The following is a 15,102-nucleotide window of genomic DNA, read 5'->3' on the forward strand; positions in this document are numbered from 1 at the left end:
TTTGGGGCAGCCCGGTAGTCGAGTGGTTAGCACGCTGACTTCACAGTGCAGAATTTCAGCTCCGGCCTTCCTGTGTGGAGTTTGCATGTTCTCCCCGGGTCTGCGTGGGTTTTCTCCGGGTCCTCCTGTTTCCTCCCACATTCCAAAAACATGCATGGCAAAATCGTCCCTAAATGTATGTGGGCGCGCAGGGACGTGCGGTCAGGGGAGGCAGGTGAGGCAGTGCCGCACCTCTGAACGCGCATTGCATTGCGCAATCATCACAAACTGGGTTGATACATGCAACTGGCACGTCCTGCTTGCCGTACATCTGCACATCAGCAATATAACATTTGCAGATACATTTATTTGAACTGCTTTTCCTGAGTCTGGCTAATGTTTTTAAACCATTAAAGTTTAATGTTTTTTTGTGACATATTTAGATTTGCTGATGGGAAATAAAACCGCAGTGAAAAGGCATAGGTTGCGGCAGATCGTTCTCTGCCGCAATTAAGAGGGCGTACGTGAGCAAACAGGTACGTTGCGCTCTTCTTCTGTGCAGAGGCGCCAGGCGAGTCAAGTGCGATCCTTTTTTAAATTTGCTACGTCGGACAGCCAAAATGGAAGAAAAGGATTATATATCGAAGCTTAAAAACTTCTCAAAACTGGACTTTCAGTCAAAAGTGGACGTGATTAACACAGGTAGACCAACGCCGGAGTGAAAACTACGGGACAGCCCGGACAACTTTTCAAACGGAGTGGTAAAGCCGAAAAGAACGGTGATGTGGCTGTCCTTCGAAAACCCGTCTTTACTGTTTTCCCTGCCTTTTGTTCTCAATTTGTCTGGATATTGTGATATAAAAAGCGCAAGGATCGATTTGGCATTGAACGAACAGTGGAGGTTCAACGTTAGCATCCGCAATGCCAAGGTAAGGGAAAAGCGAGAGATTGTGAAAGACCTCATTCATGCAACCTGCTTTTTCGCTAAACGGGAGTTGGCATTTCGTGGTCACGACGAGAGGGCAAGCTAATCGTGGCGATTATGTAGAACTATCACATGCTTTTGATGAGAAAGATGAGAGGTTAGCTAGACATTTGGACTCATCCAGTGTGCTTTCTGGCTTGTCCAATAGAATACAGAACGATATAATTGAAGCTTTCGGTGATGTGATAATAAATGATCTAAAAAGGGAGATCAATGCTGCCCCATTTGTTTCCATAGAGTTGGACGAGACTACGGATATCACAAACAAAGCACAGATCTGTTATTTTGCGCTATGTTGCCAAAAGTGAAGTAGACTGTGGTGGTGGAAGCATTTTTAGGATTTGATGAGTGATGATAGGCGAGCCCCTGCTGTAGCTGCGTATGTCTTGGAAGTGTTGGAGAAAACAGCTGTGTTAAAAAACTAGTAGCGCAAACTTATGATCCCGATCGCTGGGACAATGATACTCAAATGATGGTCACTGGATATGATCGATGGCTGTCAGAAGCATCGACATGCTTTTTTATGAGGGCATTTTCAGTGAAACTGATGCACTTTTTAGAGTGCTGCAAAACAAAGTCATGGACATTGGATATTGTTGTGCGCGAACCCACGACACCATCGGAGTTGTTGAACGCATGAGACGGGACTTTAACACACTGTATGAGCGATTTGAGCAGAAATGCAGCACACTTGGCCGAAACAACAGTGGAAGAAATCAGTCGGTCAGAGACGAGAGAAAACAAATGTTCGACAAGATTATGGTCAACATCAGTGTTCAGATGAAAGCTAGGTTTGATCATTTTGTGAGCTAGCTTTCCTCGGTTTGGTCGACTGTACAAAATTTAATGAGATGTCACAACATTTTGATGACACCAAACAGCAGAGCCTGTCAAAATCTTATAACATAATAAATTAGGCTAAGAAAAATACAATAGAATGTTGTATTTTTACCCATGGGGTCAAATTTTGGATATGAAATAACCAGTAGCCAATTGAATAAGCTACTGTTTTTGGTTGATACATTTGTAAATCTGACACTAAAGGAGTCGGTGCCTCACCAACCATGAACCTCACCGCACGCCACTGTGGGCGCGAATGGTTGTTCATTTCTGTGTGCCCTGCATTTGGCTGGCAACCGATTCAGGGTGTGCCCCGCCTACTACCCGAGGACAGTTGCGAGAGGCTCCAGCACCCCCTGCGACTCTAGTGACGCTCAAGCGGTTCGGAAAATGAATGAATGATTATTTTGTTTGGATGGTTTTGTTTCGGCCCGGTAGTCCAGTGGTTAGCACGTTGGCTTCACAGTGCAGAGGTACCGGGTTCGATTCCAGCTCCGGCCTCCCTGTGTGGAGTTTGCATGTTCTCCCCGGGTCTGCGTGGGTTTTCTCCGGGTGCTCCGGTTTCTTCCCACATTCCAAAAACATGCGTGGCAGGCTGTTTGAACACTCAAAATTGTCCCTAGGTGTGAGTGTGAGCATGAATGGTTGTTCGTCTCTGTGTGCCCTGCAATTGGCTGGCAACCGATTCAGGGTGTCCCCCGCCTACTGCCCGGAGACAGCTGGGATCGGCTCCAGCACCCCCCGCGACCCTAGTGAGGATCAAGCGGTTCAGAAGATGAATGAATGAATGAATGTTTTTGTTTCCAATTAAATAATACAGCAGATGGCGACATTGCATCAGTAAATGTTGAAAAGGAAGCGTAGCAAAGCGGATATTTTATTTAACACTAGATGGAGCCTCGACTTGGAGAGAGAATTTCACCCGGACGTCCGTGGAATATAAAACATGTGCAGAGTGGTCGCCATTTTGAACCGGGATTCCGCCCCCCCGCCCACCACCAAAAAATTATTAACACTTTCAAGCGATATTAATACGATTTGCTTCACTGAAAACAGAAAATCGGTGTGGGTCTAAATTGTCTATTCATTGAAAAATATTTAATTTAAAGGAAATAATAATTTGAAAACCAAACACCAGTTCGGTGCACGAGACCCACGTTATTCAGTATTAATTAGGAAATGGCAGTTTTGTAAGCAGAAAAACTATCTTACGTTTTATTCACTGGTCATGCAATGACAAGTGTTGGCAAGTCATTAATTCACATAATCACGGTGTCACATCAAAGCTAAATTTGTCACATACAGTAGCAGCAAACTAAACAATATACAAACAAGGAACGAAACAACTAAAAGAATGACCGAATACAATTGAGGCAACACACATTTAAACATTTTTTATATTCTTAGTGCCGCAAAACATGCTGGGAACGCATCCAGTCTCCTGTGATGCTTCACATACGGTACAATATATAATGTATTAATAAATTATACTAATAAAATATATCCATTATATAATATCCAATAATTACCTACCGTATAATAAAGTAACATTTGTCGAATACGAACATTACAATATGGCCCAGTATTGTATATACTGTACTGTAATTGAAATATAAACAATGTTGACGAATTTTGTTTCTCTTTCAATTGCTACTGACATGGCACTAAAATCCATGAAATGGCACCAATTTAATATTTTTTTGATGAAAACCGACGCTTGTTTAGTGTTTAAATGTAGTGTAGTTAGAATTTCAAAAATGTGGATATGACCTTTGACAACAACGTAAATTGGTAGTTTGTGGCAAATAGTAATAATAATAATAATAATAATGGATTTTATTTAAAAGCGCCTTTCATGCCACCCAAGGACACTGTACAAACAATAAGAAAATACAATATAAAAATTTGTAAACGAGATGTTATATAAAAACAGGACATAAAATCATAAAAACATAGGAAATGGAAGAGCTATGTGTTGTAGGCAATCCTGAACAGCTGTGTTTTTAGTCGGGACTTGAAAGTGGAAAGAGGTGTGCAGTTTTGGAGGTCCGGAGGTAGGTTGTTCCAGAGTTTTGGAGCAGCGTGACTGAAGGCTCTGGCTCCCATGGTGATCAGTCGGGCAGGGGGCACTGACAGGCGGAGGGAGGACGAGGATCTGAGGGAGCGAGAGGGGATATGCACCTGGAGAAGGTCAGATAGGTAAGGAGGGGCCAGGTTGTGGATGGCCATATATGTATATAGAAGCAGTTTGTAGTTGATTCGATGTTGAACAGGGAGCCAGTGGAGCTGTTTAAGAACGGGGGTGATGTGCTGGTGGGAAGATGTTTTTGTGATGATACACGCAGAGGCGTTCTGAACCAGCTGGATTTTATGGAGGGGTTTGAGGTAGACCGAAGAGGAGAGCGTTGCAGTAATCAAGGCGGGATGTGACAAGACTGTGGACAAGGATAGCAGTGGTGCGGGGGTGAGGGAAGGGCGAAGTCTGGTAATATTGCGGAGGTGGAAATAAGCAGTGCGGGTGATGGTGTTGATATGTGAGTGGAAGGTGAGCATACTATCCAGGATGACACCCAGACTCTTAACCTGGGGGGAGGGGGACACGAGGGAACTGTCAATGTGTCAATAGTGTTCTTATGCTTGTGCTGCAGAAACAGTAACTATTACCTCATGGACAATGCAACTAACAGCGATACATTATGAAAGCCTCGATCAAAAAATATACCCACGTGTCAATACTGATCACCAATTCGACGAACAGTGATTAATTTACTACAGCGAAACTCCCGGTTCAAGATGGCGTCTAGGTCCTGACGTCGTCAACCAGCAAATGCTCACTCTGAAGTCGTAGAAGAAGAAGCACGTGTGATTGGCGCTTTCATGTGGGCAAGATGGCGGTGGCCGTGCGGAGCTTACAAGACCAGATTGAAAAAGCCAAAGAAAGCTTGAAAAATGTTGACGATAATATTCGTAAATTAACTGGACGAGATCCCAATGAATTCAGGTAAAACGTCCCAAATTGAACCTTGCATTTTTTACGCAATCGATTTAGCATTGCACACAACTGGGCGTGGGAGTGGGCTAACGCAGTTCGTTTGGCTAGCAAGCAAACGCTCGCCCCTGCGCGGCACTAATTTCGTGTTCGCGCTCCACATTCAAGATCAAGTATGTCAGTGCTGCTAGGGGTTAGGCTACAATGATAACAAAATCACGATAAATGCAAGTAGTCTTACAACGGCACGGGGACCCTACGTCGCTCCCGAGTGTAGGCCTGGGATTCTTTGTTCAGTACTACGACTAAATTTGAACCAGAATGTTTCGACATCGATTCGCATCCACTACACTGACTTCGATTTATTTCACATGGATACACAAACTCGCACAAGGCAAATTGATGACTTTGCTGCTTGTTGTGTTTTCAGACCGGGCCAGCTGCGCCGGTTCGGTGGGCCCATGGCAGGCGTGGCAGTTGCAGCAATGGGAGGAGGAGGTAGAGGAAGAGGATTCAACCTGCTCAGGTAATGTCCGAGTCACAGAAAAAACAAGAACCCGTTTGTCGTATTCACGACTGGATGTCCACATCATCGTGAATGACTTCTACACTTTTTTGGAATATGACTACATGACGTCTCTCTACAAGTCCCATTTTTAATGCACTGAGTTAAATATAATATTTGGCTAAACTCTGGGAAAATCTCTTCATTAAAATTAAATGTTACCATCAAGCAGGCAGGCCTGAGAGTCTGTGTAGGCTTCAATCCTATTGTCTGCGGTGTTCATTTCAAAATATCAAATACCGTCCTGCTAAGGTATTAAAAGCATGCATTTTATTTTTTCCTAAATGTACCGACTGATTCAATACATGTGATAAGCATGGGCTCTTGACTTTTTCAATTAGCCTATCATGCATTCTCACCTGTCTCAAGTGGTCGCACCAGCATATGATTTAGCCACAAACCTTTTTTAAAATATTCTTGCAAATTGGCATACCTGACAGGAACACAAGTTACCGTTGCAAAAATAAAAACCGTGAATATGAGGTTTGTTTGCAGTTCAGTTCAATTTACTTGGTGGCATCATAAAAGCCTCAATTCATATTACTTACTGAGATTTGCGAAAATAGATAGTGCTTAAAATTCTAAATTAAAGACTTCTAGTATTGCATTTTTCCTCGTCAGGATGTACGGAAACGTACACTACCTTTGACATGGGCGTTGGCCAATTGGGATATCAACTCACAAATGTGTGGGCATAGACTAGACCCCCCTTCCCCCACACACATTTATGTGGCGATGTCTGTGTTTCCATCCATCGTAAATGATACTGGATTTTGTAGTCAGTGGATTTTGTATTAAATTGCCATGACTATTTCATTACAAAATATTTAAGTGTGTTCTAATAGTTTTACATGTAGTAATGATCTGTTCATGTTTAGACGCAGTCTCTCCGACATTGGCGGCGGTGGCCCCCCTGCCAAGCAGAGGGACATCGACGGTGCTTTGTTAAGGTGGTGCTTTTTTTCTGTCACATTTAACGTTTTGGCAACATCCACATGTTATTTCAAAATCACAGATGTATGTATGTGTGTGTTTTCTTGTGTGCAGGCTGGCAGGCGACCAGAGGGCCAGGAGAGATGTGCGTCACGACAGCGATGCCGAGGATGATGACGATGTCAAAAAGGTGAATCGAGTTGATTCATGCCTTCGACACATCCCGGCCGGATTACTGTAATGCACTTTAATTTTGAGTCAGTCACTTCTCCATTAAGCGTTTCCAGTTGGTCCAGAATGCTGCTGTTCGCCTCTTGACTGGTGTTTATAAGAGGGAGCACATAATCCTACTCTGGCATGCCATCACTGTACATTTTAGAGTTCTTTTTAAGATCCTATTATTTCTTTTCAAATCTTTAAATGGTCTCACTCCGCCTTACCTCTCTGAGCTCCTCTGCCCCTGCACGCCTGCCTCAGGTCTACGGACCAGACACTATGAGGGGTACCAAGAACTAAGCGAAGGCTCAGAAGGCATCGAGCATTTTCCGTTGCTGGTCCCTCCCTTTGGAATGACCTCCCACTGAACATTCGGCAAATCCCCTCACTGCCCATCTTTAAAACTCTTCTCAAACCTCATTTGTATTCTTTGGCTTTTGACTCAGACTTGATTTCTAGTGTTACCGTTTTTGTTTTTTCTCCTGACTTTGGTATTCATTTATTGTTTTAATGTTCATTGTTGTCAATATGATATTTGCTCCATGTACAGCACTTTGTATACAGCACGGGTTGGCTTAAAGTGCTCTATAAATACCGTTGAGTTGAGTTAAAGGGCTGCCATGATCTGATGGCCGCATCGTATGAGGAGAAGCTAAATTGTCTGTGTTGGAAGAAAGCCCTCAATAGTTAGTTTGCTCTTGTTTCCGTTCCCTTGCAGCCGGCGTTGCAGTCGTCAGTTGTAGCTACCTCCAAGGAGAGAACACGCCGGGACCTCATTCAAGATCAGACCATGGATGAGAAAGGCAAACAGAGGTAGGATGCACGAAACAATTTGTGCATGTCCTTGACTGACACTTAGTCATTCTGGTTCAATATGATTTGATGGCCAACATTAAAATGCAGCATAGCATAGTCAGAGGGGTTTATTCCTTATAGAAGTGTTTTTCAAGCCAAAGCACATTTCTTTCATTGAAAGAATCCCGCGGCACACCACTCCCTGAAAATATTAAAGCTTATTAACAATTGTTCTGTTGTTGCTGTAAGCATTTTTTTAAACATTGAGAATTAACGCAATATTATAACACATTGTACACTAATCAAATCAACATCAATCCAATAATTAGTGCATTAGTTTTAATGGCAAGTAAAATAGTCAGTTGGAACTTTAACTTGCTCAGTGTCTGATTTTTTTTTTTTCTTCTGTGTGACGGCCGGTTCCCTTTCTCCCGGTCGTTTGCGCTCTTCCGCAACATTGTACCAAACCCTTTTCTCATCTTGAGTCTTTGTATAATTCCAACATCATTCAAATGACTTTTCTGCAACACGTATCGCTTGAGGTAGTCCAGCTTCCATTTAGTCCATATTTTTCGTTACGACTTTAGCTTTGCTGCATGTTTTGCAGAGCAGACCTTTCTCACTCGAAAAAGAAAATATCTCACAAAAAAAATATCTCTCAAGTTTCACTGCTTGTTCTTCTATTTTCACATACTCCGACAGCCATTCCAACTTAAAAGAACCACAGTTCATTCTTATTTTGGTTTGGGGAGTTGACGTGTCACATTCATTGCCCGGTCGTTTTGCAATGATAGGGGATTCGCATTCACGTCACTTCTCGCCTCCGCTCTGTGATTGTTATGGAACAGAGATGATGAGCAAGTACTGTCAATGCCGCGATTGGCTGCATAGCGTCATTGAATCGTGTCGTGTGATTGGCTGGACACCTGTCACTCACTGAATTACACAGCAAATTGATACAGAAAAAAAGTGACATATCCAATTCATTTCGTTCAATGCGCTGGATAGGTTTTCTTGTGCGCTGAGAGTGTGCGACCAGTGCGCAGTTGCGCAGCTTAGAGGGAACATTGGTGCCGTTGCATCTCTGGTAAACTTAAATCTAAATGAAAGATACCTTTCATTGTATTGGAAACTTTGCTGGTCTCGAAGAATAGGGCTCATTTCCTGGCTGTCGCTACTCCCTACTGGTATGGAAGAGTACTACATGATTACTCTTCCAGGCGATCGACCGCACAGGCATAAATATTGTATAATTTCTCACGGCACACGCACACACCGCCTTAAAGGTACATTTAAAATTGTAACCCACTCTAACATTATGCACGGTTTAAAAATAATCACTCCACTTAAATACACTGGATAGAAAAAAAAACACTTTGAGAATCAGTGCATTAATCAGCGGCCAAGTGCTCGATCTTGTGTGACATTGCAGGACCCAAATAAAGGACAACTGTTGATGAATAAAAAGAAATGGGGTTTTTTGAAGATTTTGCCTTCAACTTCAAAGCAAAATACATTTGGATCTGGTCATTCAATTAAACGGTGGAAGAGTCGAAATTATAAATGATTGTAGAAAATGTTCAATCGTGAAAGACCGGTGAACTCAGTGTTTCTTTTGTTTTGTTGGTCAGGAATCGGCGCATGTTCGGCCTGCTCATGGGGACTCTGCAAAAATTTAAACAAGAGTCGAACGTTTGTACAGAGAAGGTGAGTATTTTTGTTTAATTATGTTGTGTGGTGACAAACTGCTCCAGTAATCCTAAATGTGCTTCATAAGTCATACATTTATCTGCGCTGCGGAATCTGATCACGTGATTGGAAACGGGAGCCAGTCAGGTTGTTTTAAACTGATCAAGGCAAAAAGAACAGGTTTTCCTCATTTTTTGTGAAATGTCGTCGGTCACGAGATGATCGAATAATCCAAGGCTGTCATTATCTTGGCAAATGATCTGTGATTGCTTGAAGACGGAGTGAGAGATGAGAGTAAAGTTAATCTCTTTTCCTGGCTTGGCCCCAGTGTACAAAAGATGTATTAGAGTACAATGCGGGAAAACAACGCGGACTGTTTCAAAAGTGCGTTTTTGGTTTATTGGGCAGGCCACTAAAAATTGACCACCATCATCTGGGCACCCCATGATTAAATCTTTTTTTATCCTGTTCCCAGAAAAGAATCGGAATCGTTTCAAATCGTAATCGACATGAGGAATTAGATCCAGAATCATGTCAATTCCAACAAAACTTGAGTGTGTGCTCTCTTTGAATTCGAACGATTCAGTTTCTCAGCTCAATTCCGGATTCTGAAGTGTGCAAATTGTGACAAAAATCGCGAAAGACGGCTGCTACTAACCCTGTACTTAAAGTTTCATCCCACTCCTGTGCATGACAGATTTTTATTTATTTATTATTTCACAGCGTTCAATGTTTTTGTACCCCCCCCCCCCCCGCAGCAAAAGCGGCGCTCTGAGATCGAGCAGAAGCTTGAGGTTCAGGCTGAGGTTGAGAAGAAGAAGTTGGAGAGCGAGAAGAGGGAGTTATTTGAAGAGAGGAGAGCCAAACAAACGGAGCTCAGACTGCTCGAACAGAAAGTGGAATTGGCTCAGTTGGTAAGATAAAACGCATCGCGTCAGAATTGAGACCCGTCACATTTTGCATTCACTTGGGTTATTTGTGTTGGGAATGAGCAAACTAGACAGACGAGTCACTGATTAAAGCTTTAGTTGGTCGATAAATGTCATATAACGCAGTGCGAGTAATTCCACTTAAAATATAATTTGCACTTCATGTATTTTCTCAGTGCATTCATTCTATTAATGCACATTAAATACATTGGTTAATACCGTATTGGCTCGAATATAAGACGACCCTGATTATGAGACGACCCGACCCCTCTTTTTCAAGACTCAAGTTTGAAAAAATACTTTTTGAACACCAAATTAATTTTTATACAGAAAATAATTACAGTACATCTGAAACAAATTATCATAATATATTTGAGAGAAAAAGTATCTTGAAGTTTACACGATAACTTCTCCTCAGATGCCGGTTAACCTAGCCGATGTTCAACCCACTTTTCTCCAGATTGTCGCTACGTTTCTCCATTTTCTGTTATCTCCGTCTATTATTTTCTTCTCTTTTCTTTCTTATCGCTATTATTTATTTTTATTCTTCGTGCTCCCGCTATTTTTATTCTTCGTGACGGGTTCACTTTGGCCTGGGGAGTCAAGTTCAGTATTCGCTTCAATGGTATCTGGCGCCATCTAGCGTCATGAATGGATATAACGTCTAGACCCCGAATATAAGACGACCCCCACTTCTTCAGGCTTATTTCAATGCAAAAAACACCGTCTTATATTCGGGCCAATACGGTAATCAGATCAGAGTGGTAAAATATGAGTGCATACAATATTGACACAGAATGTTTGATCATATTTAAATTAAAATGATAAAATACATTTTCGGTTCAGCCAGGATCCAGGAGGGGCTTTCTCCAGTTTAGTTTACTTTATTTGGACATAGATAAGCAGATTAAAGCACACGGGCGTCAAGGCTCTGCCAGCAACACTCAAATGACCTTCTCAACCTTTTTTTGGGCGGGGGGAGGGGGGGAGTACAACTGAGCTGCAGGCCAATCGGGTCAGAGCTCTGTAATTGGCCATCCACAGATGGTCAAAATCTCATCTTAGAACAATACACAGTGAAGTCGCAATACAAACAAATTGCCTAGTTATAGCTGTTTGGGCTTGTGGCTTATAAATGTCAGATAGCTGTGAACATTGTGTTCTATGTTCCCCTTCAGCAAGAGGAGTGGACCAACCATAACAACAATCTGGTGAAATTCATTCGCACCAAGACCAGGCCACACATCTTCTACCGACCTGGGAAGATGTGCTCCGCCAGCCAGAAACTCCTCGACGACTCCACCAAGAAACTAAATGGTCAGAGGGAGCTCTTTGAAGTTGTCGCTGAAGTGTGCGCGGTCCAGTTTTGAAAAGCGATGTCCGTTTGTCTTTCGACAGCTGTGTTTGAAGAGCGGCGCGAAGCATTCACGGAACACATCAACAAGATGGAGTCCCGACCACGGCGGCAGCTAAACCGCGACCAGGACGGCAGCTCTGCGGCGACAGGGAAGGACCACTCGGCGGAGGGTAAGCCAGCAGGTCAGGTAGACAAGGTGACGGGTAACAAGAGGGCTGCGCGCATGGAGGAAGATGATGATGATGATGATGATGAGGAGGAGGAGGATCAGGAAGAGGAGGAGAAAGAGAAGGGGGTGGATGGAGAACAGGGGGCTAGCGAGGTCGCGGGGAAGGGTGAGCTAGTGGAAGGGGGGGATAGCAGGGAAGGCTTAAATGAGGACGAGGGGATGGAGTTTGAGGAAGCAGGGAATGGGGAGAAGGCAGGTGAGGAAAAGGAGAAGACGCAGGTGCGTGGCGAAAAAGAGGAGGAGGCGCGTCCAGGGTCAGAAGAGATGGAAGTGGAGGCAGGCAAAGAGCAGGGGGACAGCAGTAAGACGGAGCAGGATGAAAACGGTAAAGAGGGACCCTTAGACCTTGAAACCGAAAAGACTGAGATCACCCCTCCATGCGAGCCAATCACGAGCCAACAAGAGGCGACTCGCAGCGCTCAGCTCGGTCCCCCAAACCCCACCCCAGAGGAACCAGCCGCACCCTTGGCTGAGCCTCAGATGGCCCCAACAACCAAAACGGTCTGCGGCGCTGGGGACCAGGACCCGGCGGTTCCTTCCGCCGAGATCCCCGATTCCGCCAGCCTGAACCCGGCCGAGCAAAGGCAAGCCGGAGACGAGTCGGCCGTCAAGCCTCAGCCCGATGCGCAGGAGGCACCGAGCAGCCCGAGCGCGCTTCTCAAGGAGCAGAAAGAAGGTGCGAGGGGGAGGAAGAAGGCAAAGGAGTCAAAAAAGGGTCTCAGTCAAAGTCGCAGCTCTTCGTCCTCCTCTTCCGGCTCCTCCTCCAGCGGAAGCTCTTCGTCTTCATCCGCTTCAAGCCACTCATCCTCCTCCTCATCCTCATCGACCTCCTCGTCCAGCAGTCGAAGTCGCAGCCGGGAGAGCGGCAAGCGCAGCAGAAGACCGTCAGGCAGGGACAAGAAGAAAGAGGAGAGGAGTCACCGCAAGAAAGGAGGGAGTAGTGGAGGCGCAGGAGGCAAAGATGCCAAGGAAGGGAGGAAGAGCAATGAAGGGAGGAGCAGGTCATCTCACAGCGATAGGGAGCAGAAAGACAAAGAGAGGAAGGACAAGAGACGCTAAACTGGGCCCCGTTTTATTTTGTCGTCTTGAGAAGCTGGTGACAGCGGGGCAATCGCGTCAGACTTCAACGCACATCCAATTAGTTTTATTTGTTTTTTTAAACGCCCACCACAGCACCATTTGATCGATACAAGTTGAAGCGTTTTCTTTACACCCGGCCAGAGTAAATCACAGATTTTAGTCAAGATGATAGTGTAATGTCTCACAATTGCAGGAGAGCTCGTTTGTACCCATTAAAAATTAATTGAGGAAGGACAGTTTGGCTCTTTTAGAAAAATCTATCTTAGGTGTTTTTTTTTTTTTTTTTTTTGCTTGTGTAATGACGACGGCACATTTTCCGTCCTGCTGTCCTCCATGTCACTATGCCAATGACACTTATATCACACACTGGTCGTCTTCAATTCTTGTGACTACTTGTCACTTGATCCATGTCATGATTGTTATGTGACTTATTGTTTTTTCAAAAATGTTTTTCATTGTTTTTGTATCATCCAACCTGCTTCAAATTAAAGGTGATATAATTAGCAGGTGTGTTTTTTCTTAAGTGATATGACAGAGATATGGGGGGGGGGGGACTAGAGGGTGTGAGGCGCACAACAAATTGCTGCACATGCACTCTAGTTAATGGAAGACAATGGGGGGTGGGGTAGATGATGTCCATGACAGCTTTTTTTTTAAAACCTTATCTGTTTGGGGCCTTGAATGGATTGCAAAGCAGCACAAGCTACCTGTTTTTCATCCATCTCAGACGGCAGCCATTTTGCCACTTGCTGTTGACTGAAGAGACCACATCGCAGTGCCTACGGACTCAGCCGTTTTCTGGGTTTGGTTATTTGATATTGCAAACTGAGCCCTTCGGCAGTGTGATGTAATTTTCAGTCGACGGCAAGTTGCAAAATGACCACCCCCTGAAATGGATTAGGAATGGTAGAATTTTTGCTGCAAAATTTATATTCCTGTCATGCAGTATTAATCAGAACGTTGTGCTTTTAGATGAGCGCATCCAAAAAGAACAAACTGCAAAGAATGTTTTTGACTTGAAGTACATGACTTATTCTACCCACATCACACTATTCATGAAAAATGTTACATTTGCGCAAATTGAGTTTTATGGGCTCGGGATGCCACTTCAAGTGTCACAAATGACATATTGGCCTGTCCTGGCTTATTAGTGGATGTTTTTTAATTAAATTTGTCAACCAAACTGCAAAAGGGAATTTATGTTGATGAATAAAGTTCCACTGTTTCACTCTAGCACGTCAATCTCACAGTGTAGAGGTCATGGGTTCGATCCCAGCTTCCTTCCTGTGAGGAGTTTGCCTGCGTGGGTTTTCTCTGGGTACTCTGGTTTCCTCCCACATTCCAAAAACATGCATGGCAGGCTGATTAAACACTAAGAATTGTCCCTAGAGATGTGAGTGTGAGCACGGATGGTTGTTCGTCTCTGTGTACCCTGCGATTGGCTGGCAACCGGTTCAGGGTGTCCCCCACCTACTGCCTGTAGACAGCTGGGATCGGCCCGGCACCCCTGCGACCCTTGTGAGGATGAACCGGATCGGAAAATGAATGTTTCACTCTAATTCAGTGCTTCTCTATACTGTTATGCCCTCCAGGAAGAATAAAATATTTCATGCCCTCCCCATCAACCGTTCCGCTGTGACTATCAATTAGGGTGGTCGACAGGGGCACAGGAATGATGCAAACAAAAAACAAACGAGTGTTATTTTTACAAATTATTGACCAAGCAAAAGATTTGAAAATGGCTTGCTTTCTTTGCAAGTCAAGTCAACTGTATTTATAGAGCACTTTCAAACGCCATCGCTGCATACAAAGTGCTGTACATGGAGCAATTTAACATAGACAATAAACAGTAAAGCAAATCGGTAATAAAAACGGCAGAAAGCACCAAACAGTAAAACCATTTGACTCTACTTTGTTAAAGCAAGTGCAGAGATGTCTTGTTAATCTTGAAGAATGCAGGCAATTATTCCAGATTGGGAAAAATGTATTTGGTTCGAACTGAGATTTTGTGGTCTCCAAACTTACCCACCAGGCAGTCAAAGTGGATGCAATTACCCGTACTGTATGCACACATTTGTGATTGACATGTTTAAACTGTATTACATATGTTCACGTTTTGACATCTATGAATGTTCATTCATCCTGTATTATACATTGTAGTTGGCGGCGATTTTGTTGGAAATGGTTACAATGAACTACCGTTATAACGTACAAATTTGTTATCTCCATTGAGGTACTTACATTTATTTCAGTGGGGTCAACGTGTTTCAAACCTCTTGTGGTGAGTTTAAATGGGACCTTTGAAAACAAATAGTTGATTAGAGAGAACATGTTCATTATTAGCCCATAACGTTGGGTTGATGATGTAAGTTGATCACAAACCACATTTCGAAGGTGCTTGTTGAACTGCACCAAATATGCAGTCACCAATGTTTAATAGATTTACCTTGAATTCATTCTGAGTACAAAATTCAGTTAACTCACAGTTCACCGCTCATATGAAAATGATCAGACTC

At 43.6% G+C, this 15,102-nt stretch overlaps 1 protein-coding gene across 1 annotated transcript; it reads left to right on the plus strand.

Annotated features, from left to right (window-relative positions):
• Positions 1-4,635: 4,635 nt before the first annotated feature.
• pnn (pinin, desmosome associated protein) lies at positions 4,636-13,089 on the plus strand. The gene is made up of 9 exons (XM_052085740.1): positions 4,636-4,805; positions 5,224-5,319; positions 6,237-6,308; positions 6,406-6,481; positions 7,226-7,320; positions 8,934-9,009; positions 9,750-9,905; positions 11,099-11,237; positions 11,319-13,089. The coding sequence occupies exons 1-9, from the start codon at positions 4,693-4,695 to the stop codon at positions 12,563-12,565; spliced, it is 2,070 nt and encodes a 689-aa protein (XP_051941700.1). The 5' UTR covers positions 4,636-4,692; the 3' UTR covers positions 12,566-13,089.
• The last annotated feature ends 2,013 nt before the right edge of the window (positions 13,090-15,102 follow it).

This window comes from Hippocampus zosterae, chromosome 14, assembly GCF_025434085.1.
Source record: "Hippocampus zosterae strain Florida chromosome 14, ASM2543408v3, whole genome shotgun sequence".
Taxonomy (NCBI): domain Eukaryota; kingdom Metazoa; phylum Chordata; class Actinopteri; order Syngnathiformes; family Syngnathidae; genus Hippocampus; species Hippocampus zosterae.